General features: G+C 34.0%; 2 protein-coding genes across 3 annotated transcripts in view; both read left to right on the top strand.

Moving 5' to 3' along the window:
• Nucleotides 1–17,007, top strand: part of LOC132548360 (lipase maturation factor 2-like) — a 51,876-nt gene extending 34,869 nt beyond the window's left edge. The window contains exons 8-16 of one of the 2 annotated variants that reach the window (XM_060212219.1): nucleotides 4,345–4,456; nucleotides 4,606–4,746; nucleotides 5,101–5,206; nucleotides 6,588–6,687; nucleotides 9,737–9,852; nucleotides 11,261–11,385; nucleotides 11,496–11,703; nucleotides 12,023–12,140; nucleotides 12,690–17,007. In XM_060212219.1, coding sequence (XP_060068202.1) covers nucleotides 4,345–4,456; nucleotides 4,606–4,746; nucleotides 5,101–5,206; nucleotides 6,588–6,687; nucleotides 9,737–9,852; nucleotides 11,261–11,385; nucleotides 11,496–11,703; nucleotides 12,023–12,140; nucleotides 12,690–12,851 — 1,188 coding nt within the window. In that variant the 3' untranslated portion in view covers nucleotides 12,852–17,007. Of the gene's footprint in view, nucleotides 1–4,344; nucleotides 4,457–4,605; nucleotides 4,747–5,100; nucleotides 5,207–6,587; nucleotides 6,688–8,639; nucleotides 8,756–9,736; nucleotides 9,853–11,260; nucleotides 11,386–11,495; nucleotides 11,704–12,022; nucleotides 12,141–12,689 lie in introns of both variants that reach the window. The other variant, XM_060212218.1, reaches the window with a different exon arrangement.
• A 1,120-nt stretch (nucleotides 17,008–18,127) lies between these two features.
• LOC132548454 (synaptonemal complex protein 3-like) lies at nucleotides 18,128–24,006 on the top strand. The gene is made up of 8 exons (XM_060212321.1): nucleotides 18,128–18,278; nucleotides 20,103–20,166; nucleotides 20,854–20,888; nucleotides 21,249–21,366; nucleotides 21,687–21,786; nucleotides 22,337–22,435; nucleotides 23,499–23,603; nucleotides 23,953–24,006. Exons 1-8 carry the CDS (start codon nucleotides 18,128–18,130, stop codon nucleotides 24,004–24,006), a joined length of 726 nt encoding a protein of 241 aa, XP_060068304.1.
• Nucleotides 24,007–25,438: the final 1,432 nt, after the last annotated feature.

The raw sequence follows: 25,438 nt of genomic DNA, 5'->3' as shown, positions 1-25,438 counted from the left end.
GACTGTTATTGAATCAAGCCAAGTTCCAAATGAGCTTCTTGTTTGTATTTTTCAAAGTACCACAATATGATAAATTTACTGAAAGGATTCTAGATCGTGTTATTTCAACAGTATTAATTGCCATCCAGCACAGAGGCAGTAAGTACTTCCCACATCAAGGTGACCAGTACTGGGTGTTTAGTGATTATCACAGTCTAAGACTGGTTACATTGCTATAAATGATGCACACTAACTAAAGGTTATCAAAACAGAACCTTTAAAACACTTTGTCATTGGACTCCATGTAAAATACAGTCAATGCTATTTATATATATCTATCCAATGTTCCTGAGCCTCGTATCATTTCTCACATCTCGGATCTGATTCTACGCACCGAGCTACAACATTGTATAGGTATTCTTGTATGACTACTTTAAACGATTTACGTGGTCCTGAAAGGAGTGTGTATTTTTAAATTGATTTTTATCTGTCTTAGAATTGAAGATTTGACGATACTTTACAATTTTTTTAAATAAAATAAATGGAGTATCATGTTTTGTTAATAAATGTAAATTGTTTTGTAACCTTAATTTAAATTGATTATCCAGCTGTTCATGGGAACATCCAGACACTTCAAAAGCATTTACAGGAGGTATAAAGATATGTGTTATTGCTTTGAAGAGTAAACCATTATTTTATATATAGTGTATCAAATGTCAATAATTTCTGCTGGCTCTGACTATTATGTACTTGTAAAACAGACATGTATTAATTCATCTGGACCAACCAGTGTGGGAGAGGGTATAGAGTAATCCTGTAACTTAGTAAACCAGAAGGGCAATTGGTATGAGATTAACGTTTATTTAGACAGATCAATGAGGAGAGGGTTTATAGTAATCCTTTATCTGTGTAAACCAGTAGGGCAATGGGTATTAGTAAACCTTTATCTGGACAGATCAGTAGGATAGAGGGTTTATAGTAATCCTCTATCTGTGTAAACCAGTAGGGCAATGGGTATTGGTAAACCTTTATCTGGACAGATCAGTAGGGGAGAGGGTTTATAGTAATCCTTTATCTGTGTAAACCAGTAGGGCAATGGGTGTTGGGTAAACCTTTATCTGGCAAGAGCAGTGGGAGAGGGTGTATGGTAATCCTTTATCTGGACAGACTAGTAAAGGAGAGGGTATGGCAGAGACCAGTGGGGGAGATGGTATGGCAGACCAGTTTGGGAGAGGGTATGACAGACCAGTGGGGAAGAGGGTATGACAGAGACCAGTGGGGGAGAGGGTATGGCAGACCAGTTTGGGAGAGGGTATGACAGACCAGTGGGGAAGAGGGTATGGCAGAGACCAGTGGGGGAGATGGTATGGCAGACCAGTTTTGGAGAGGGCATGACAGACCAGTGGGGGAGAGGGTATGGCAGAGACCAGTGGGGGAGATGGTATGGCAGACCAGTTTGGGAGAGGGTATGACAGACCAGTGGGGGAGAGGGTATGACAGAGACCAGTGGGGGAGAGGGTATGGCAGAGACCAGTGGAGGAGAGGGTATGACAGACCAGTGGGGGAGAGGGTATGACAGAGACCAGTAGGGAGAGGGTATGACAGACCAGTTTTGGAGAGGGTATGGCAGAGACCAGTGGGGGAGAGGGTATGACAGACCAGTGGGGGAGAGGGTATGACACAGACCAGTTTTGGAGAGGGTATGACAGACCAGTGGGGGAGAGGATGAAGGGTAATCCTTTCTTGACAGACTGGTCAGATTGGATGGTAAGGGAGTAAAAGATTGACATAATAAATGGAATCATATGAAACTTATATAATAATTAACTTGACCTATTTCTGTGTTGGAATGTTGAAGTCGTGAGGACTGGTTGTTATGATGGCAGTGGCTTAAAGCATTGATACAGTATTAATACACAGAAGGTTAAATGTTCCATGAAATGTGCCTGACCAACAATCTTTGTGATCACTCCTGAAGTCTGGTGGCATACATGTGATAACACAGGTTTCATGAATACATGTTTTGTCAATCTTACCCATATAAACTTTGTACCTACATATGTCTATATTCATGATAAAGACAGTTAAGGTACTGAGGGGTCTGTTCTCAGGCCTGATACATAATCATTGATGTGTAGATAACAGAAGATCTGCCATACTGAAATTTCATCATGATAATTGCTAAATTCATGAAGAAATTAATATCTTGTTTAGTTTTAATTTTACAAACTTGTATTTCACAAAGAAGTTGGTTTTGCCCATGTACAGGTGTAAATTCAATGTTCTCATTAAAAGTTTATTGCCTGAAAAAGAAGACTTATATTTATCAACCATTTTTTTTCTTTTATTTATTAGAAAATGTAGAAAAATACTACTATAACATGTTGGTTTTCAGCCAGTTATTATTTAACAACAACTGTGTGATACTGACCAGTCACGTGTTTGTATGTATGATACTGACCAGTCACTTGTTTGTTTGTGTGATACTGACCAGTCACTTGTTTGTTTGTATGATACTGACCAGTCATTTGTTTGTGTGATACTGACCAGTCACTTGTTTGTTTGTGTGATACAGACTAATCACTTGTTTGTATGTGTGATACTGACCAGTCACTTGTTTGTTTGTGTGATACTGACCAGTCATTTGTTTGTTTGTGTGATACTGACCAGTCACTTGTTTGTTTGTGTGATACTGACCAGTCACTTGTTTGTTTGTATGATACTGACCAGTCACTTGTTTGTGTGATACTGACCAGTCACTTGTTTGTTTGTGTGATACTGACCAGTCACTTGTTTGTTTGTGTGATACTGACCAGTCACTTGTTTGTGTGATACTGACCAGTCACTTGTTTGTTTGTGTGATACTGACCAGTCACTTGTTTGTATGTGTGATACTGACCAGTCACTTGTTTGTACGTGTGATACTGACCAGTCACTTGTTTGTTTGTGTGATCCTGACCAGTCACATGTTTGTTTGTGTGATACTGACCAGTCACTTGTTTGTTTGTGTGATACTGATCAGTCACTTGTTTGTTTGTGTGATACTGACCAGTCACTTGTTTGTTTGTATGATACTGACCAGTCACTTGTTTGTGTGATACTGACCAGTCACTTGTTTGTTTGTGTGATACTGACCAGTCACTTGTTTGTTTGTATGATACTGACCAGTCATTTGTTTGTGTGATACTGACCAATCACTTGTTTGTTTGTGTGATACTGACTAATCACTTGTTTGTATGTGTGATACTGACCAGTCACTTGTTTGTTTGTGTGATACTGACCAGTCATTTGTTTGTTTGTGTGATACTGACCAGTCACTTGTTTGTTTGTGTGATACTGACCAGTCACTTGTTTGTTTGTATGATACTGACCAGTCACTTGTTTGTGTGATACTGACCAGTCACTTGTTTGTTTGTGTGATACTGACCAGTCACTTGTTTGTTTGTGTGATACTGACCAGTCACTTGTTTGTGTGATACTGACCAGTCACTTGTTTGTTTGTGTGATACTGACCAGTCACTTGTTTGTATGTATGATACTGACCAGTCACTTGTTTGTGTGATACTGACCAGTCACTTGTTTGTTTGTGTGATACTGACCAGTCACTTGTTTGTATGTGTGATACTGACCTGTCACTTGTTTGTGTGTGTGATACTGACCAGTCACTTGTTTGTTTGTGTGATACTGACCAGTCATTTGTTTGTTTGTGTGATACTGACCAGTCACATGTTTGTTTGTGTGATACTGACCAGTCACTTGTTTGTATATGTGATACTGACCAGTCACTTGTTTGTGTGATACTGACCAGTCACTTGTTTGATTGTGTGATACTGACCAGTCACTTGTTTGTATGTGTGATACTGACCTGTCACTTGTTTGTGTGTGTGATACTGACCAGTCACTTGTTTGTTTGTGTGATACTGACCAGTCACTTGTTTGTACGTGTGATACTGACCAGTCACTTGTTTGTTTGTGTGATACTGACCAGTCACATGTTTGTGTGATACTGACCAGTCACTTGTTTGTTTGTGTGATACTGACCAATCACTTGTTTGTTTGCGTGATACTGACCAGTCACTTGTTTGTATGCGTGATACTGACCAGTCACTTGTTTGTTTGTGTGATACTGACCAGTCACTTGTTTGTTTGTGTGATACTGAAAAGTCACTTGTTTGTTTGTGTGATACTGACCAATCACTTGTTTGTTTGTGTGATACTGACCAGTCACTTGTTTGTTTGTGTGATACTGACCAGTCACTTGTTTGTATGTGTGATACTGACCAGTCACTTGTTTGTATGTGTGATACTGACCAGTCACATGTTTGTTTGTGTGATACTGACCAGTCACTCCTTTGTATGTTGCAGCTGATACTACAGGTCCTGATCATTCTGACCGGTAACTACAACTTCTTCAACTTGCTCACTATTATCCTCTGCTTTTCTCTACTGGACGACGAGCACTTTGGATATAAAACAGGTAATATATATATTGTAAAATGATGCAGCCTGGAAAATTAAGTTTGCAAATCATCTTTAACATATTCATATACCAGATACATATACTACAAGTGAAGTAATAGAATATATGAGTGTTTTACAATAGAATTATCTGATTCAATTTTACAGGAAGAAAATCATCATGGCTTGGCAGAATGATAAACTTTTTAGCTTCAGTACTTGTCTATGGCTTCATTGGCTACCAGATGTTGCATCAGTTTTCACTCAAAGTCAATTGGAGTCCTAGCTTCTCGGTGTCTTCTAGTATAGGTAAGTGTGAAGACTTCTACTGAATGGATGGTGATACCAAGACAATTCATAATTTCACTTCTTCATTTCATGTGTTTATTGTTTGTGATAAATAGATTTTCACAGATATTGAAAAAGATAAGCTGTGAGATACTTAAGAAATGTTAAAAGATATAAAACTGAAAATAATCAATTGTAATGGTCATTTCTTTCTATTATATATGTCCAGGCTTCTGGTTCATTAGCAAACACAGTACAGAAATGAAACACCAACACTTGTCTATTCCATCTGGAACAAAATACCTTATAATGTAACAGAGATGGTCCTTCTGAGAGAAACCAATTTCCTAGCAACTGTAAACATTCTGATTTCAGCATTTTCACAGCCACAGTTTACAGCGTGGTTAGACTGGATAGTTCCCTTGACCATGACCCTTGGGGCTGTTTCGCTGAGCTATGAGATCGTCATAGCCATTGTAAGGTAATATATATAAGATTAAATAACTGGACGAGTTTCGTGCTGATAATTTGCATGTCATGAGGCTTTGCAACACAAGTGTTATGTATTTATAGAGACAGAATTTATCAATATTAGGGTACAAGATGTTACCTTGGTAGTTCATGGGAATGAAGTTCACATTGGAATATGAATTTTTTCCGTCAAAAAGATTAGATTTTATGGCTTATAAAAGAAGAAAATGAAAGAAAATAGGGAATTAAAAGCTTCAAAATTTCATTTTTAAAAAGATATATTGACAATATAAGAATCCAAAAGTTTCTCACCATTTTATGAAAATTGATATTATAGAAAACACTCACAAAAGATAGATCATATTTCTATGATATTTTGTACTGTCAGGTAATAGTGATGTATCACCAATACATTGTCATGACTATCATTCTGAAGCTTCTTTTATGTTGAGGCAGATTATTACTGACATTGAGAACTTGACCAGATATTATATATAGTCATGTGGAAAGAACAAAGATGACTATCTTGGTGACATTCACAACCTTACCGTTTTAAGTCTAGGGTTTTCGGTTTGTTGGTGATATATCAGAAATATGACAGATTAAACTTCAGTAATATTCTAACTACAAGTCAGTAGTCACATGGTGTTGTCTTCACCGTAAATTCTGTCAAGAAGATAAAGACATCCTAATCGCCATTTGAAATAAACATACAGCAAACTTCAATTATTCTCCCATTTTTTGTAAACTCTGAAGCCTTTCCACAATGTATGCTGTGTTATCAGTCGACATTATCACACAGTTATCACTATTACTTGCAGGAAAATTTCCTGAATTTCATGTATGTACACTAGAACTTTGTGAAAATGATCCATTCAGAGAAACATTTTTAGTTTTATCCATATACCTTGACCTACATCCTATCCCAAATCTGTCGACAACTTGAAAGTGGGCTGAACTTTCTTGTTATTCATGGTTAAAAGGAACAATATGATTGGTTAAACGTAAATGAAGGGATAATTTCAAAGTAAAATTTCAGATGTCATTTCTTGTTGAAATTCTCTTGTAATCTTGATTTTACATCTTTTTAAGCCTCAAATAATTTTAGAATGGATATAATTTGCTTATTTTATGCATGTATAGAGATAAGATCAAGAATTTTGTCATTTTAGCATTCAACTTTGTCTCATGTTAAAACAAAAATTCATCATCTTATCTCTATATATGCATAAAAACATGCCAACTACCCCATAAATAGAATAAGATGAAAATGTCTACTTATTATAGGTCTGTGATGGGAAATGATTACTTGTGTTATGATGGAGAATAATCACGTTTAATGACGGAGACTAATTACTTGTTTTATGATGGAGAAAAATTGACTGTTGTAGGAGTATGATGGAGAAGAAAGCTCTGCACTGGAGGTTATTATCTGTTGCCCAGTGTGTGCTGTTTGGAGCTATATCTGCAGGAATGCTTGGCATCAGTCTGGTCAGGAAGTTATCTCCCTTCTTATGACTTGTTAAATAGATATATATATATATATATAGCTCATAAGATTAGATTTTGATTAGGGAATTAGCTTATCAAACAATTTATCATTAACAAGAATTATTCTGTTAGTATTAAATCAATCACAAGTTGTAGGCTGAGTGGTTACAGATGTTGATTAAAAAAATGGCTTTATGATTATTTATATGACTATGATTTGCCTAGATACAGGAAGAGCCAGCAGCATGTGCTGTCAGTATGCTTTAATTATGGCTATTTCTTATGTAATTATTGGCTAACTGTATCGGGATTGATTTCATTTTGAATTCTTTTCTCTGTGAAATGTCTGTTGTGTTTCAATTCAAGTCTTTGTTTCTTGTCCTGTTTTAACTACATTTCTTCCATACATTTTGTATGAGAACAACTTTTATCACAGCACTCTCTTGTTATCAGTGTAATAACACCCATTACATAAATTTTGTGGTTTCCACACTTGTAATAACACCTTGAAGATCTGTGAAAGACTGAAGGTTGTCATTGTTTTGAATGTGACGTTTCAACTTCATGACATCACCTGAATTGTGATGTCACCAAAGATAGAGGTATGGAGTGACAATATCACCAATTTAGATTTGACATCAGACTAATGAAATTATATTTACATGAGTTCTTATAAGACTCTTTCATATGACGGGGTGTTGGATAAGGTTATTCAATCCAGAGGGGCCACAGAACGTCGTAAAAGCCTCAGGTTTTACCACATTTAGTGACTTTGAGGGTGAAATATCCCATCCTTTACCTGGACATATAAAGGAGCATTTTTCTCTCATTTCTCATTCAAAAATATTTGGAAAAAAATAGCTTCAGACATGGTCAACGTACTACAAGGGATGCCATATTACATCAAAATCATATTTTTTATTCTGTAATTAATTGAAAATTAATTCTCAATACCTTAATTTGGCAAACAAAGTTTGCCCAAGAAAATTCAAATGAAATGTAAACAGTCACTACAAATAACTATTTGTACACCAATGTGTATACATTGTATGAGGCGATGACATTAATTGGGAAGGGACACGTAACATTACTACGCATGTGTATCTGTATTGCATGGATGGGTGTATGATACAAAAACAGCGAAACTGGGTGTATTGCCCTGGACACACTAGTATTACACAGGCAGAAAGAGAGATTACACATACAGTTAATATTTAAGTTATATGATAAACAGAATCTCGTACTCGTTTCATTTCATAAGAGATTTATGAAACTTGTCACAAATTTTTTTTATTTTCCTTTGCTTCGTTTAGATAAATTTCATGGAAATTCTTGTAATATCCTCAATGTGTTCGACCCCTTAATTTATTACACCAGCCAATCCTGAACAATTTACAATCAAGTTTATCTTAGTGTTTACATTGTGATGAGTGGTGTATTGTGATGTTGTGACTCTATCTTTCACTGTAACACCTACATTGTATGTTTTCAGTTTTTCTGCACTGTTGATAAGTCCTTGTTCAGAAATAACCCTACACATTACCATTTTATCTCCATTGGTTCAAAGATTATTACTACATAGACTAACACATCTTCTCTGTAACTGAATCAATCACTTATCGAAGGATCCATTGTTGTTACAGTATAAACTAACTCGGCTTAAATCTAAGAAGTTTTATTGGGAAAGTTTAATCTATTCTTGTGTTAAACTTTACACTATCCCACATTTTCTTTTTTCTAAATTAAAGAAAAGGCTAATTTATAACCTTAGTAAATTATGTTCTGATGTGATATGGTAAGAATTATTTTCGTTTTCACATTCATTTTTAATACGTGACCTGTCATTTTGAGATCTTAGCAATATCACATCATTCTAAAGATATGACATTACACATGTTTTCAAATCTTATTGGATGTTAAAGAATTAATGGAGAAATTTGTTTTGCCCTTAGGTTCCACATACAGTGGTCAGTAAGCCAGCACAGCAGTACATCCCTAGGGCTTTTTTTACCTATAGGTCCAAACTCCAGCCCTACCATCTCACCAACTCTTATGGGCTTTTCAGAAGGTACCCACTAGCTCTAGTCATCTACAATGGCAGCATCTGAAGGAAGATAATGCTCATCTGATGACAACTTTACCGAGCTTATCTTTGTTTTAGTGTGCTAAAACTGCAGTTCCTTCCAGGATAATTTATTTACTAAAGAGATAACACATTGTTAATGTTCATGGTCAAAATTTTTAGAAAATTCACAAAGAAAATTTCCAATACCAGTTTTAATTCCTTCAGATCCAGCCATCATATACAAATATATACTCTACAGTTTGCTTGTGTGTTACTTACGGTTCTAGCATGCTTCTTCTGTTTGTTGCTGTGTCTGCTATTCCTTGTGTGTTAATTGTGAAATTACATGTTGCCATGCTTTCACTATAAGCTTTTGTGTAAATATTACTAAGAGTCTATATCATGTCTTTGCAAAGTTCATTTTCAAAAAACAGAATGTGCATGGCACCCAACAAATAAGAAATGATAAAAATTAACTTGACAAAAGATTGTCCATAGCCATGGCTTCTAAAATAGTAAAGTGCGGTCGTCTACTTTTAAAGTGTAATACAGACTACTGTGAAGATTGGATAATTCACTGCCCCAATATCATTACAGGGAGAAAATTAAAGATTTTATAAGTAAAACAGTAGCTTCATAAATAATCATCTATAGCCTAGATATCTTCAAGTAACAAGATGCCCCTAGCAAATTTAAAGTTAAAGTTTAAAATTTGAAAACCCAATTCAGATAAATCCTTAATCAACATCTTGTAGCCACTAGCTATTTTGTTGTGTTCTGTTTTTAATAGTGTACATAATTATATTGTCACACAATGTTGCTTCCAGACAGAATGATAATTTTACATACAATATTTGATGAATGAACACAGTGTTTGACAAATTTTATCCATGCTTTTCTAACATTTGACCTTGACCTTTGAACTAAGGACTTCAGTATATTTAACCTTTGACCTGATGGGTGTGACATGGTATATCGTTGCAGGTTCCCTTATCCTACCTGTCCAACTCCTCCTACTATAGTGTCCCCACCATCTTCAGGAATGCGCACGAAAAGTTTGAGCCCTTCCAGATGACTAGCTCTTACGGATTGTTTAGGGTGTAAGGAATTGTGTTGTAACTGTTTTCTGCTTCTGTGAATCACTTGTACTTTGTGCAGTAGATTTGAGAATGAGGAAGTTGAAACTTCCACTATCACATGACCTACCAACACCTTCCATCCAATAAGGTTTTGATAGTACAACTATTGACAATTAAAACTATACTGTACTAAACTATTAATAATGTGTTACAGTACAAAGTGATTCACAGAAACAATGGTTCTTAACCAGTAGTCCTTTTAACCTTACTACTTAGGGATGGGTTTATCTTCAATGACTTCCTACAAACATCAGAGGTATTGTTGTTTTATCCTGTCACCACCTGTTTGTTCCTTAACTCCTCATTGACTTAGTTAATACTTACTAATTTTCTATATCCAACACTGAAATAACAAAGGGAAAGTCGTATATCACATTGGTATCCATTTTTTAAAAAATGCCTTTAGTACATTTCTCATTATATTTGTTTGGTTGATGATTGTGTGAATTTGATACCTATTAAACTATCTATGCTACCTGTTAATTATTAGTATTAATTGTACCTTAACTAATGTGGCACTTTTTTCTGAACCAAGTGCTAATTTCTTTACCAAGTTTAAAACAACCTATTTGTATGTCAATAACATATTGTAAAATACATTTTATTTTGTACAATATGAACATTTTAATGAGTAAAGGTATTAATAAGCATCAAAGATGCTTTTATTAAGTTGGGAAAAAGCCTGTGTTGATTGAGACCTTACTTTGTGCCATGTATAATGTTCTTACAACAACTTATTTTCAAAAATTGTTTATGAGATGTTATACTTTGTAAATATTCCTCCCTTAAATTTTTTTTGAGGTTTACTACTTTCCTTCCATTGTATTGAGGTTAATATTGTACCAGGTCATCGATTTGTCAGAGTACAGACATATTTTGTCAGGGAACAGATATAAAGGCTAATATTTTGTCAGGGAACAGACATACAGGTCAATATTATATCAGGGAACAGACATACAGGTCAGTATTTTATCAGGGAACAGACATACAGGTCAGTATTTTATCAGGGAACAGACATACAGGTCAGTATTTTATCAAGGAACAGACATACAGGTCAATATTATATCAGGGAACAGACATACAGGTCAGTATTTTATCAAGGAACAGACATACAGGTCAATATTGTATCAGGGTTAGGACATATAAATAATTGTTTTGTCAAGGATTTGTATCACAGGTTGCAGGGTATTTCTCATTACCTGTTCCAATAACAAGAACCGTATTATTATTGCATGACTTCAGTCGCTTTTCTGTGAAGATTCTTGTATTTACTTTTTATCTGTACTTGGTGTATGTTATATTAACGCTGTATATGAGACCTATTATAATAAGTGTCCACAACAAATGCATGTACAGTTTTACTTTTCAGGATGACTGGTGTTGGAGGTCGGCCTGAGGTCATAGTTGAAGGCAGTGACAGCCTAGAAGGAGACTGGAAGGAATACGAGTTTATGTACAAACCTGGGAATCTGTCACGTATACCTCCTGTTGTTGGTGAGTACAGATCTGACCGTCTTGTGATGTTGACAGCAGAGTGTGTATCTGAAGTTCAAAGCTCTGAATGTCTGAACCTCTAAAATCGTCACTATTATAAATTTCTTCAGCCCCTCATCAGCCCCGTTTGGATTGGCAAATGTGGTTTGCAGCCTTAGGAAGCTATCAACACAACACATGGTTTGTCAATATGGCTTACAGACTCCTTCAAGGTCAACCAGAGGTCATACAGCTACTCCACCACAATCCATTTCCAGAGGAACCACCAAAATACATCAGGGCTACTCTCTATCATTACCACTTCTCACAGAATAATGGGTAGGTGTCTTATGATAATTTTACTGTTGTATCACACTTTCAATGATAGAACAGTTTCCAAAGTCTTCTCGCCTCATTTACACAGCAGAGTACAATATGGTTAGAATGGTATGGTATTTTTTGTTGTATTAATTAATTAATTATGTTCTATGAAATAAATGAAATATAGATAAGAACAACAGGCAAAGTTACACAAAATTAAACAGTTGACAGTACAACGATACCTACATAATTTCATCATGAAAACATTCTCATATGGTATTGATGATTTTTAAAACATTAGGAGCTGAAAATGTTTACCCATATATTTATTGTACAGGCAGGACTGGTGGGTAAGAGAGAAGAAGAATGAGTACTTCCCTCCAGTGGAAAAGGATAACCCTTCCTTAGTACAGTATCTCAAACATGCAAAAATCATACCAGAGGAAGACACCAAGGTAAGTCAGAATTACCTCCCTTGTCCTGTATTGTTTAAGTGTTCACATTTTATTTTAAACAATACTCGATATTTCTCAGGCTACCTGGTACATAAAATTCTGTTAAGCTTTTTATTATGGGGAATTAGAAAACAAGCAGTTAGCTCATATCATTTCAACATAATGCTTCTAGAATGTGTAATTTTAGAGACCACCTGACTTCTTTACTGATATTAGCTCTGCTCCACATTGCATTAAAGTAATGAATACATCATGTGTTTTCTGTTGTAAAGTGTATCCATGTTTGCTTATAGCCGATAGAAATGGCAAGCCATGCTAATTTTGTGTTTAAGTAATTTGTGATGTTGACAACTTTTGTACATGTATACTACCATCATTGTCTAGAGATATATATTAAGGAGACATGCAAGGGAACTGCAAAAACATGAACTCTTAACATATCTTAGTGTCACCAAAAAACAAAAAAGGATTACATTGAGGTTTTGATATTAGTTGCAATTGTAGATCTCACTTAAGAGAACCTAATATTTCTTATTTGGATTTTTGTAGGGCAAACAGGACCAGAAAAAGAGACAAATTCTGCCATCCTTCACTCAAAGATTTGTGACTTTTGTCAGAATGCTTGTTGGGCAAACAGATGGATTTACATTTATTTTGTCAATAGTGCTGGCTTCATTTATCATCAATATATACAGCAAGTACTTCTGGTAGTTATATACTCAGTGTGACATCAGGAAGATCATTGCTCAACATCTCTAACTGATAGGAAGAACAGCCCACTGTACAACTGTGGTGGTCCAACAGCTCTTCTGTTACTAATTGTAAATTGAATGTGAACTATTTCAAATTTCAAATCAGATATAGAAGTAAAAGTGAAAGGCCAAAGAAAAAATTATTTTGTTAAAGGTTTCATAAAGTTTCGACTTTATAAGATAGTAGAAAAATGCAAAAGTAGTTGAAATAAAGTTCAGAGAGAAAATAATGACACAATTTAGTATTTCTGCAAAATAAATGCCTTCTGGTTTAAGCTTGATCAGATGGAGAAAATTGAAGTAAATCACTATATCACAATACAACAAACTTTTAAAGTCAACTGAAGAAAACAGATTTCAACTTGGAATGTGTCTCCTCACTGATAAAGTTACTTCCCCTTCTTCCATTTACTGAGAGAGTTCATCATCAAGCTCTACATCATTTTCTGTTTATTTCTGGTTTGGGATATTATCCTTGTTTTTGAGATATTGCTTGATTTGTCTGTTGGTTAGTCTCTTTGTTATTGATATTTTGATGGAATACTCTGGTACTTGTAAAGCTATATGTTCATGCTGCTGAAATAATTCCATTGGGTTGAATTTCATATGAGATATCAAATTATTGATATTTAATACTAGTCTGTACCAAAGAAAATATCTTCTTTATTGATTTGATTTTTACTCTAAAGTACAACATTCCTGTCTTTTGTGACACTGATTTGCTTTTGTTCAACATGTATTTGAACTTGGTTCAACCAGATCTGTTTCACTCACGTTTCTCTCCAAAATCTATTTCCTTCAATTGGACCACTTAATTCACCATGATCTTCTGTAGAAATTTTGCTGTTATGGACCTGGACCATGAAGTATTCTGAACTTTTGTCTTTATCATTTTTAGTTTCAAGTTATTTTGTTTAAATATTTGGGAGTGATTACAATATCAATTAGATAAACAGTGGTTTTATCACATTTTTCCACAACAAAACAATTTGTGCAATTTTATTCCATTTTATGTACTTGTCTATTATTACCGGTAAACTATGGTATGTTATTTTTATAAACTACTATTCAATTTAAATTATGAAAGATAATGTTTACTATGTGATGACTACTTTGGTCCAGGGTTTGATGCTAAATTAAAGTAAGAGATAGGTATTGTCAGTCTTATTATTTAATATATAACAATCAGTCATATGATATATCTGACATGACAAATATATTTTTAATAGATTAACACTCATTTCCTGTCATTATTTTGTAATATCATAATTAACTGCTATACTATAAATCAAATGCTTGGATGATGTTTAATCTTAAGTCTTTCTGTCTCCTAATGTTGTGAGCATTTTTCAAGATCCAAACAGCATTTACTTTGTTTAGATTAAAGACTATTTCTTGCTTGCCTAGTTTAAGTTGTTGAAAAATTATTTTATATTCATGTTTTCCAAACTGTTTCAAGTTTTGTATGTGTATCATTTTCATTAAGAAATGATAGAACATGGCTTTTTCAGGGATTCATTGCTTTATACTTTTTTTTTATACTAAATTGAATTCTTTTTGTGTAGACACAAAACTTGTGTTATATAGTATACCCTATATACAAAATGAACTGGATTAAATGCTGCTCTGGTCTCAATAATTCATCAAGTTATGCATACTGTAACACCCTGAAGAACATAGAGTGAAAATATTATTGATGAGAAATGGTAAAATTATCAGAGATAAGTCCGAGGTAATCAACGATATGTATGCGTGTTGTAATCAGTGATATATACTGGTTATCAGTGATATATACTGGGTTATCAGTAAAATATACTAGATTATCAGTAATATATACTGGGTAATCAGTGATATATACTGGGTTATCAGTGATATATACTGGGTAATCAGTGATATATACTGGGTAATCAGTGATATATACTGGGTTATCAGTGATATATACTGGGTAATCAGTGATATATACTGGGTTATCAGTGATATGTACTTGGTAATCAGTGATATATACTGGGTTATCAGTGATATGTACTTGGTAATCAGTGAGATATTCTGGGTAATCAGTGATATATACTGGGTAATCAGTGATATGTACTGGGTAATTAGTGATATATACTGGGTTATCAGTGATATATACTGGGTTATCAGTAATATATACTAGGTTATCAGTAATATATACTGGGTAATCAGTGATATGTACTGGGTAATCAGTAATATATACTGGGTTATCAGTGATATATACTGGGTAATCAGTGATATGTACTGGGTAATCAGTGATATGTACTTGGTAATCAGTGAGATATTCTGGGTAATCAGTAATATTTACTGGGTTATCAGTGATATGTACTGGGTAATCAGTGACATGTACTGGGTAATCAGTGATATGTACTGGGTTATCAGTAATATATACTGGGTTATTTATGCCATTACAGCCATTAATTACACATATAGGCTGTTCTATCTTTAGAAAACTATTTGTTATGTTGACTATTTGATGTCTTATTTTTTTTACTGAGCTTTTTCTGCTCAAGTGCTGCATAATTTATGATACCAAAGTGTGGAATCCTGTTTTCTATTTTTACATATTAGGCTGATCATGTCCTTGATAGTAGAGCTGTGTGAAATTGAAGATTTTGATTATAGTTCTCCTTTGTGTTGGAAATTCACTAGTGGGGTATTAGTCTCTCCCATTTTGTACCAGGATATTTGAATTCCATTGGCAATATAGAGATATTTTTTTCTTGTGAATGAAACATTTGTTTCTACTTTATACATTATTACGGCAGCCAATATATGTCCTCCGGTATACTTTACAACATTTGTATAAATCTTTAAGCTTGTTTATTTAATATTCGGTTGACTCTAATTACCTCTATATGGAAAGCTTTTTCTAGTCAGAATATAGTGCCACTTTATACAAACTGGGATAGTTTGAACTAAGAGAGTTTATACAAAATGTTAATACTTATAGGCAATAGAAAAACTAGCTTTAGTAGGAATTAATACTGGTGTTTTTACTCCAAACTTCATAGAAATTGTATCTAGTTTTGAGTACATTATAAATGTATGAACAATCAAGGAATTATCACTGAGTATCAGGTGGTTTATTTACTATCCATCTAGAGTTCAGGGGTTCAAGTTTTGGTCTGGTCATCAAATGTTCCGTGGTTAGAGTCTTGGTCTGGTCATTTAGAGAACCTTGGTTAGAGTCTTGGTCTGGTCATTTAGAGTTCCGTGGTTAGAGTCTTGGTCTGGTCATCAAGTGTTCCATGGTTAGAGTCTTAGTCTGGTCATCAAGTGTTCCATGGTTAGAGTCTGTCTTTTTATCTATATTTTAGAGGTTAGAGTCTTGATCTGGTAATTCAGAGTTCAGGGGTTCAAGTCTTGATCTGGTCATGCATTTTTTTCCTCTCCTGTTCCATTTTGCATCCAACAGATTTTTCACTGGTTGTGGTATCAAGCCTTTTTGATGACAGAATTTGTTGAAGGAGAGAGAAGTGATTACAGTGTCAGTGTCTCTAGTTCAAAAGTCCCATGTTGGAGTCCAGTCTAGCTAGTCCTTGTTTTTTGTTTTTTTTTGCACAGGATACATTCGTTTAATGACTTTTACTGTAATTAGATATAATACTATCCATGTGTACAAACTATTATTGTGGGATTGTATCTTTTTACTAACAGTGAGATTTAGATATCCTGTAATACATTTCAGAATGAAAACAAATTTTAGTATTAAGACTTTGAAAGTTAATGATTTATTTTATCCTATTACAAAATTATTAATGATAATAACATCTGCATGTTAAGGCGGTTACTTGCCATTTTGGTGTTTTGAATTATGCAAATCCTAACAGTTTATTTGAGAGAAAGTTTATAAATTTTCCTTGAAATACAGATTACTTCTCATAGTTTGTTCTAAAGTGTGATTTGTGTTTGTCTTGGTGCTTAGACCTGTTGTGTTACTATTGTACCTAAACAGTTATGTGTGTAGTGATAACATGTACCATTATCTGTAAAACTGCTGCCTGCATTTAGTGTAAGTAATCTTGTGTATTCAAGCTTTATTTGTTTTCAGGTGCATGATGTTTTTCTATAGAAAAACACAATAAAGCCTTTTATGTTAACATACAGATTCTGTTGTATTTTAATATTACTCTCTTTGCTGAATGAAGCAGTGCTCTAAACTCTACATGTAAAACATGTATGTATAAATAATTGTTCTTGGAGAAACTTTTAAATCTGCTTCAGATTAAGTCATGCAATATTGACGTGGCATTATTTCATAACATCCAAGATAAAATTACATTAACTACGGCGTTTGGTACAGAATAGTGTCATTTCTCTGTATCTGCATAAAATTCACTCTTTCTTTTTACCAACTGGCCTACCGAAAACTTATTTGAAGAATGTGTTTGGATAAGATTTGTCTCCCTTCATCTGACTGCAACGGACGCGTTCTGACTAGTATTCGCGTACTGGTGACATATATTAACTTTCGTCTATTCAGTTTATAAAAGTTATCAGTTGAGAGTTCTCTGTAAGTAAGGCCAGATTGGTTGAGTAAAATATTCATCTCCGTTGCAATTTATAGACCTATTATATAAAAGGATCTACAGGAAGGGAGAAGTCGTTTACAGTTAGTTAAGAGCACATTTAGCACCTCCATTTCACAATGAAATCCACCCTAAAAGCATTAACAAATAGTTTTTTTTTCAAATGTTAAGTCTACAATCTAGAATAAACCTGGATACATATCACAAAAACTGGCCTTTTCTCGCGATAGAGCTTAATCAGCAGACAGATCCCCTACTCCTCTCAATGACACACCTTCCTTTGTCCTAGATTCCCGGAAGCTTTGAGCTTGGGCAGACAGTAGAGAGAATAATAGGAAATTACTTTTAGTTACGCATCACCTTCTTTTGTAAGCGAGTCGTGGCAGAGAAAATACTCTGATTTAACGTTCTTATTTCGCGCCAACATTTCTTTGATTCTAAATATGTATTCATTCGCATTTTCATTTAAATCATCATTTGGACACGTGAAAAAATGTTTCATTAATTTTGTATTTTTTTGGTGGTAAATTAAATGAAATAAATGTCAAATATACAGATTTCTCGCGAAGTGATTAAAGAAGTACAGGTACGAATAGATCTATTTCGTGTACTATAAAATTTAGCAAGTACTCTGCCGGAAGTAGATATTTCGTCTGCTTAATTCGCATCCGGTGAAATTGATATCAGAACGATGCCTCCTACACGGACTCACAAAAAGAATAACAGTGGCTCTCCGATTCAGCAAAAGCAACAGACAAAGTCCAAGATAGAAATAGACGATCGGGAAGAAGATGATGATATAGAATCGAGGGAACACAGTCTAGACAGTAGCCCATCACGAGGTTTATCTCGCACTTTTCGCTTTTAAGTTTCCGATACCGAAGATTTCCATGAATCCCTCAAACTCACTTCTAGATTTCAAAGTGTACTGCAGTTATCGTTTTAATAACATTGTCAGTCACCTTTAAGATAAACCTTCGAGATTTCTTTTGTATTTAATTTAATATTCAGATTTTTAATCTTCACATTTGCCTATTACGAGTTTTTTAAAAATGTTTTTTTTATGTCTTTCATACAGACAAGGGTATCGTCTGGACATCAGTCTATATCGGAATGACCATTTTGTCGAGTCGTATCACATGAACTTTTGGTCTGCGTTACCTTGCACCCTGATAATTTTGATAGCCATATCAGGCCACGCTTCTAAAAAGAATAAAAAAATTGTAATTTAAACAATTAAAACCACATTAAACTATTATGAGTATATATTTCATTGGTAAATTTGTGTATTTTTTCTTAATACACATTGTTACATGTCAAACATCCTCTCAGATATGATGAAATAACCTATCAATCCATCCTTGGATGCCTCATCCGTCATATGAATAATAGGCAATGTTTTGACTCCACAAATCCAAACATGCATGCCTTATAAATTGTATTGATAAATGATGATTTTTAAATTATCACTTATGATGATTCTTTTTTTTTAACTAGCAAGTGGTATAGCTTGTGTTATTAAAAGAAGTTCATCAACAAATATGGCTTATTTTAGGAAAAAAGGACTAAACAATAAAAACTATAATCTTAACCTGTAGAAAAGGTGCACAGGTATCCACCATTTTCTCACCATTATTTTATTTTGATGTTTTTATCAATATGTAGTGCCCATTGAAACAATGATTTTATGTTAAATGTGTATTTCTGGGTCATTTTAAGTGAACTCCAGCATCATTGTGATTTAATGATGTCATCAGAAACAGAAGTGCACATTTCAGATGAGCGAATTTGAAGTCTTATCCATGGGTATCTTTTTAGACAAATACTGGTCTTTTACTGGTCACATTTTAAATAAATTTTATAGTATGTAAACATTTCTAGTCATTTGTGTCTCTGATTAGTGTCAGTTCATCGACATAGCATAGCTAGCAAAAAATTATTGTTAAGGGATCAGAAACTAGTGTGCCAAAGATATTATGAGGAAAATATCAAGATCCCAAATGTTGCAGAAGAGACAGCAGATCTATTTTGTTCCCATCAATAGTGTTCCCTTTGTTAACAAAATTCCCAGCTTCTGCAGGGGCCGACACTTAGTCACCTCTTACGAACATGTAATTCAATGCATTAGACCAGATGTCCCCATAACAGAGAGCCTTAGAAACAACCCCTGATCTGCATTGGGTGCCCCACATTAGTGGTGCAGTGAGATACGATGGAGCATGTTTATTTTCTGTCACCTGCAAGGGCCAGAAGTAATCATAATAAGATCCCTATAAAATTCTACTACACAGTAACACAACCTGGAATATAATCACACTCCTACTTTTACACTCTGTGATTTTCTTAGTCATTTTGGAAATTGTCACTTGGTGACTGGATTGCTGAATTCCATTTCCTCTACAAGAAAAGATTCCAGATTTATAGATTGGGGAATGGAGTGTTGATAATATTTCATGAGAAAAAAATAAAGATTGCACACAACATTTGACATCCTTGTCCATAACAGTATTTTCACTGCAAATCCATTGTTCAGATTGGTCAAAAATGGGTAAAAATATAAAAACTTGTTACATTCACCTAGTTAACTCAGTGAAAATAACACTGATATTACTGTAAAACTGTACTAATGTATTCTAATTTAAAATTTCAACTGCACTGTCCTCTAGATGAAACCCCAATAATACCAAGACAGGGAAAGAAAAGGACTGCTGAAGACCAAGGGGAGTTCAAGTAAGTGTGATCATCTAGAAGTGTCTCGGTATTTCTTATAAAATGTTAAATGTTATATTTAAAAAGTTGTTTTCAACTGAAGGAACACAATCTTATTCTTTTAAGCATTGTTTTCATTCACATTTTGCAGTATTTCATTAAGTGGCTGTTCAGACGTGTTGTAAACAGTCCTACAACCATGTAGAAACATACAGGTTATTCAAATATTTTATGACATTCTTTTAGACAGTTAAGGAATCATCAGGTAGGCATCAGTTTATTGGGTCTCGACAACAACATTCCGTAATTACTGCACTAGATTTACCTTGACTATTATCAGGTGTCATCAGGGATATCCAATATCAACTATAATGACAGAAACTTTTAAAGTTTATTGGTACAGCCTATTTTTTTTCACAAGAAAGAGTTAACTAGTCACTACATTTTTGAGGTATAAAATGGGGCCCACTTGAAAGGTAGCCTGAGGTATGAATGAGGTTATTTGTTTGAGTGGTCTTGTGGTACTGAAGATGGTAACACTATTTCTAGGTATTAGGTCACCTGGTGAACCAAAGAGGTTTTCTTTGAATTCTCTATGTGCCCCCAACAGAGTCAAAAATACTTTAATTAAATTTATTCTATTTTGTTGAGATTCCAATCTTGGATTTTATGTTGCATAATTTGATTAAAATTTTGTCTACTTTTCAGCAATGAAATGCAAAAGATGCTGGAATGTTTTGGAGGTAATGTACTTTTAAGAGATAAGGTCCAGACAAGTGGCACAGAATTATTTGTGATCAAAAGTATGTTATTTGACTGGACTAGGTCTATGAGGGTGACAAAGTAGCTCAACTGATAAGATTTTGGCAGTCTTGGATTTAAGTTCAGGTCTGGTTGCGACATTTGTTTTAGGATCAAGAACTGGGTTTTATTTGACTGAGTCCATTGCAAATGACCCAAAAGCCAAGTTAGTTAGAAATTTATCTTGGAGGGCCTAGATTTGGTCGTAGCACTTTTCCTGGACCTTGTAGTACTGTTATTTTTTCATTATTTTTACTTTATACTTCATTTGAGTAACACATGTTTCTGGTATTGTTTTATAGCTGACATCACAAAGACATTAGTCAATAAAAGAAAGCGTCTTGAGCAATTTACACAAAATTCACTGAAGGCCAGTAATAAAAAAGTTGAAGAAATTTGGAAAATGCAACAACTTGAAAGGCAAGTATGCTTCACACCTTTGCAAATTATTGTTTATTTTCAAAATCCACTTTCATGTGAAATGTTTAAAATAGTGAAATAGTTAACTAACAAAAACTTCTTTTGAATTTATTTTCAGTTTATATTAAGTTCTTTGCAGATATAAGTTTAAATTTTATCTTGCCATACATAAAATGCATAGAAAATCAAGGTCTTAGTATTTGGCATGGTACTTAGTATAAGTTTTCTCACATGAAGGACCTTGACTTTTGTTTACAGTTACCTGAACTTGTTTTGATATTATCCAAATGCATTTCTTATATTATTGTTAAATATTTCAGAGGGAAGCTGCACACCGAGTACTGTAGACAAATAAATACTGTTTTCAACCAATGGGAAGCTGATCTTGAGAAGACAAAAGAGCAAGAGGAAAAACTTGTGGTATGTTTAATGGAATTACTATCTTAAATCTTTTTCAATCTTGCTGTGAAATCAATATTCATATATACCTCATTAGAACCTTACAACAATTTCTTTGTCTAGATAACATTCAAGTTTAAAGACAAATGTTCCATTTTAATACCATTATAGACCGCCATTTTCCCAGTTAGAATCATCTGGATTACAAGTTTATTAGATTGTCCAATTTGATAACTGCATGACTGGTCATACAGAATTACATCCCTCAAAAACAAGTTTACGAAGCAGTCACAGATATTTTATACATGAAGCTTTGATTTGGAAGTGAAGTTAATGACAACACAAGTAATTATAAAATTAGTGATTATGCCTTATTGAGAATTTCATGGGAATATTCCTAATTTTACATTTTATTTCAAAAAAGCATTTCTTGATCCAGAAATCAATTTTCTGGACTGGTGAGTATGAATATGGTTGAGTAAATCACACTAGGTTAAACTTGAAAACAAAATTCAGAGTGAGCGCTTATAACATTAGATGTACTGAAGATATGTATACAATCCAATTGTAGGCACTTTTCAAGCAGCAACAGAAGCTTTTCCAGCAAGCTAGAGTGGTCCAAAGTCAAAGATTGAAGACTGTCAGACAGCTCCATGAACAGTATACAAAGGTAAGGCTATTACTGAAATCTGGTCTAGTATCTCTTATTATCATGTATATAATATACATTCAAAAGCAGTTGGCATAAATGTGTCTTGTAAGCAAATTCAGATTGTGGTAAATAGCACTATAGACACTATGCATAAATTCAAGCAGGCCACCATGATGTGACCTTACATATTCTAACAAAACTGTCTGCAAATAATGCTACTGTGGCCATTATAGTGTTGATGCAAAATATCAATACAGTTGCTGTGCCCTCTGACCTCCAAATGTTAACTCTATTTCTAACATTTCACCTGTTAAACCAAATTTACCTGAAGTAAATTATGATAATCAATGTTGACTGTTTTAAATTGGTAGGTTTAGCTAAAAAAATAAGAGGATAACTCTGTTTTAACCAAAATTGGTTTCTTTTGCCTCCCAAAGCAACTGCAGCCATTGTAATTGAATTTTGCAATTCCATGATAGCCACCATGATCCACAGCTGTCTGGAATATCCCCATCTTCATTTTAGTTAGATATTGAAATAAGGATATATATTGAAATAAAGACAATATATTATCAGGTTTCTTGCGCTTCTAAATAGCCCAAATCTTCAGAAACACATTCTATGTTTTTGAGAGGAGGGGCTGATATCATACTCAAAGATCACAGTTATTACAAAGTACTTCAATTAGATCACAATATCTTCTACAGTTACTCATGCATTGATCAAGGAATATTGCAGTCACATTTGATTGTCATTGATTTAGTGAATTTGAAACATTCAGAAAGTTTTAAGTTCAGTATTCATTTGCCTTTTGAACTGGAAAGATCATGTTATTTCATCCTTTTCTCCAAGTGTAAAAGGAAATAAACATACATGTGTTATCAATTATTTCATTCACTTTGAAAAATAAATTTCAACATTGGCAAGAAATTTATCTCACAAATGATATAAAATGTATTTTTATATTATGTTGATTTGTGTTGACTGTGGGTAAAACAAAATACTAGCATTAGTTGGATATGTAACCTTCAGGGGAAAAAAATGACGTGGCATTAGAATTATTGTGAAACAATTTTAACAGGGGATGGAGGATCTTGGAACATGCCACAACTCTCAGCAATCAACTGTTCAATCAGAATTGAAGAAGGAGATGACACTTTTGCAGAAGAAAATTCTGATGGATACTGTAGGTTTAACCATTATACAAGATTCATTAATCGGTTTAAATTTCATTAGAAACACCAAAACAATACCATCTGAAGTAGGTCTTATACTAAGATATGCGCAAAGACACAAGACAAATTATAGGCTATCAAGTGTGACAATTTTAGAAGCCATTGGATCCACAAAAAAAAAATTGAGAGGACCAATAAAAAGTGTGTCAGCATAATTCATTTCAGGACCTCGATTTAAATAAGACTGAAATTGAAGAAATATTTTTACAATATTTTTTTTCTGTCTTAGTATATTTTGAAATCTACATTTTGAATTGCATATAAAAAGCAAAATATCTTTTCATTCATTTTTACTTACAGCAACAGCAGGAAATGGCCAATGTGAGGAAATCTCTACAGACAATGTTGTTTTAAGAACCTGACACCTGTGTTTCTTAAGTTGATTATTCACACAGACAATACATAAGGAATCATGCATTTGGCTGAGAGTCTCTTAATTGGACATGTGTTATAAACCTATGTTTCAATGTTTCTTCCATTTATATATTTATGAATTTCTGTACAATAAAGAATGTAATGCTCATGGTAATATTTGGATGTTTATTTCAAAGAAAACAGATCATGAAACTTGATGAGTGAATACTGATACCTAGCATATATTTTAAACTATTCACTAGACATAAGCCATGTAAAAAGATTTTGCTTATTCTGAAAAAGTGCAATGTTTTGAATCATGAAATACTGTTATATATTGAGTGTTACTGAACTGAAAATTACATCAATGCTTCTATAGTAATAACCAGATCCAGATTTGATGTGATTTAACTGAAAACATGTTATTTGTGTGTTTTGAATGGCAGAAACTCATCAGAGAATGAAACCAAATTCACTGTTAATTACTATTTAAAGTGCTTGATTGAGGCTAATGGTCAGGTTTGGATATATAAACATTTGTTGAAATGTTTTTATATCATAATGCAACACAATTTAACCTATGTTTTACATGTACTTTAATACTCCAAAAACAGACTATCCTAAACATTTGAAATTCAACAGCCATTGAGGTTTCTTATTTATTTCAATTCTTTAACAACCTTATTCGGCGTGGTAGATGTAAGTCTGAATTGGACAAGTACACTTTTGACAAAGTGTCCTGTACATGATGATGCCAAATTAAGAGTCCTGAAATTTTGTTGACAAGTGTTTACAGATGTTTGCAGTTGTGTGAGACTGTTGATGGTTGTGTGACTTGAAGTGTTCAGCTGTGTGATACTTGGTATTATACTAGGTTCTGGTTTACTTTCAATCAGATTGGGGATTAGGGATTAGTGTAAGTGCTATCATGGATTGGGTTCCATAGATAATGGACTATTGCTTTGTCTTGTCATTCCTTCAGGAGTTGAATGTTATTTGGAAGGAACGGAGTAGATGGGGAAGATGTTCATGGACTTATTCTGAAAGAGCGTACCAAGTAGCACGCTAAGAGAGAGAGAGTTTCATAAATGGTAGACTGCATAAGGATGAAAAGTCTAGTCATTTACCTTTAGACAGGAAAGCTATTTTCAGAGAGATGGCATGTATAGAGAGGAAGTTACTTTCACCTGTCTTGAGGATCAGACCGAATGAAGAGAATTCCTAAATCTGCTAAAGAGATGTCCAAACTCTCTCATCAGTGTGCTGAGGGAAGAAGTGATGCATTCACTTGAGCACTTTCCTCTATTGTCAAGCTAATAATTTCAATATAAAGTAAATCAATTTTCAAAAATTCTTTGTTAATTGGAAACATATGCCCCCTGGTAAGAGGGTTTGAGTAAACTGACTTTACAATATTTATTTGTTCACATCC

The sequence above is a fragment of the Ylistrum balloti genome, unplaced genomic scaffold (assembly GCF_031769215.1).
Source record: "Ylistrum balloti isolate Yb309-2 unplaced genomic scaffold, AGI_CSIRO_Ybal_v1 Utg370010, whole genome shotgun sequence".
In the NCBI taxonomy this organism is placed as follows: domain Eukaryota; kingdom Metazoa; phylum Mollusca; class Bivalvia; order Pectinida; family Pectinidae; genus Ylistrum; species Ylistrum balloti.
The sequence above is the reverse complement of the archived record's forward strand: the minus strand, read 5'-3'. Positions and strand labels throughout refer to the sequence as shown.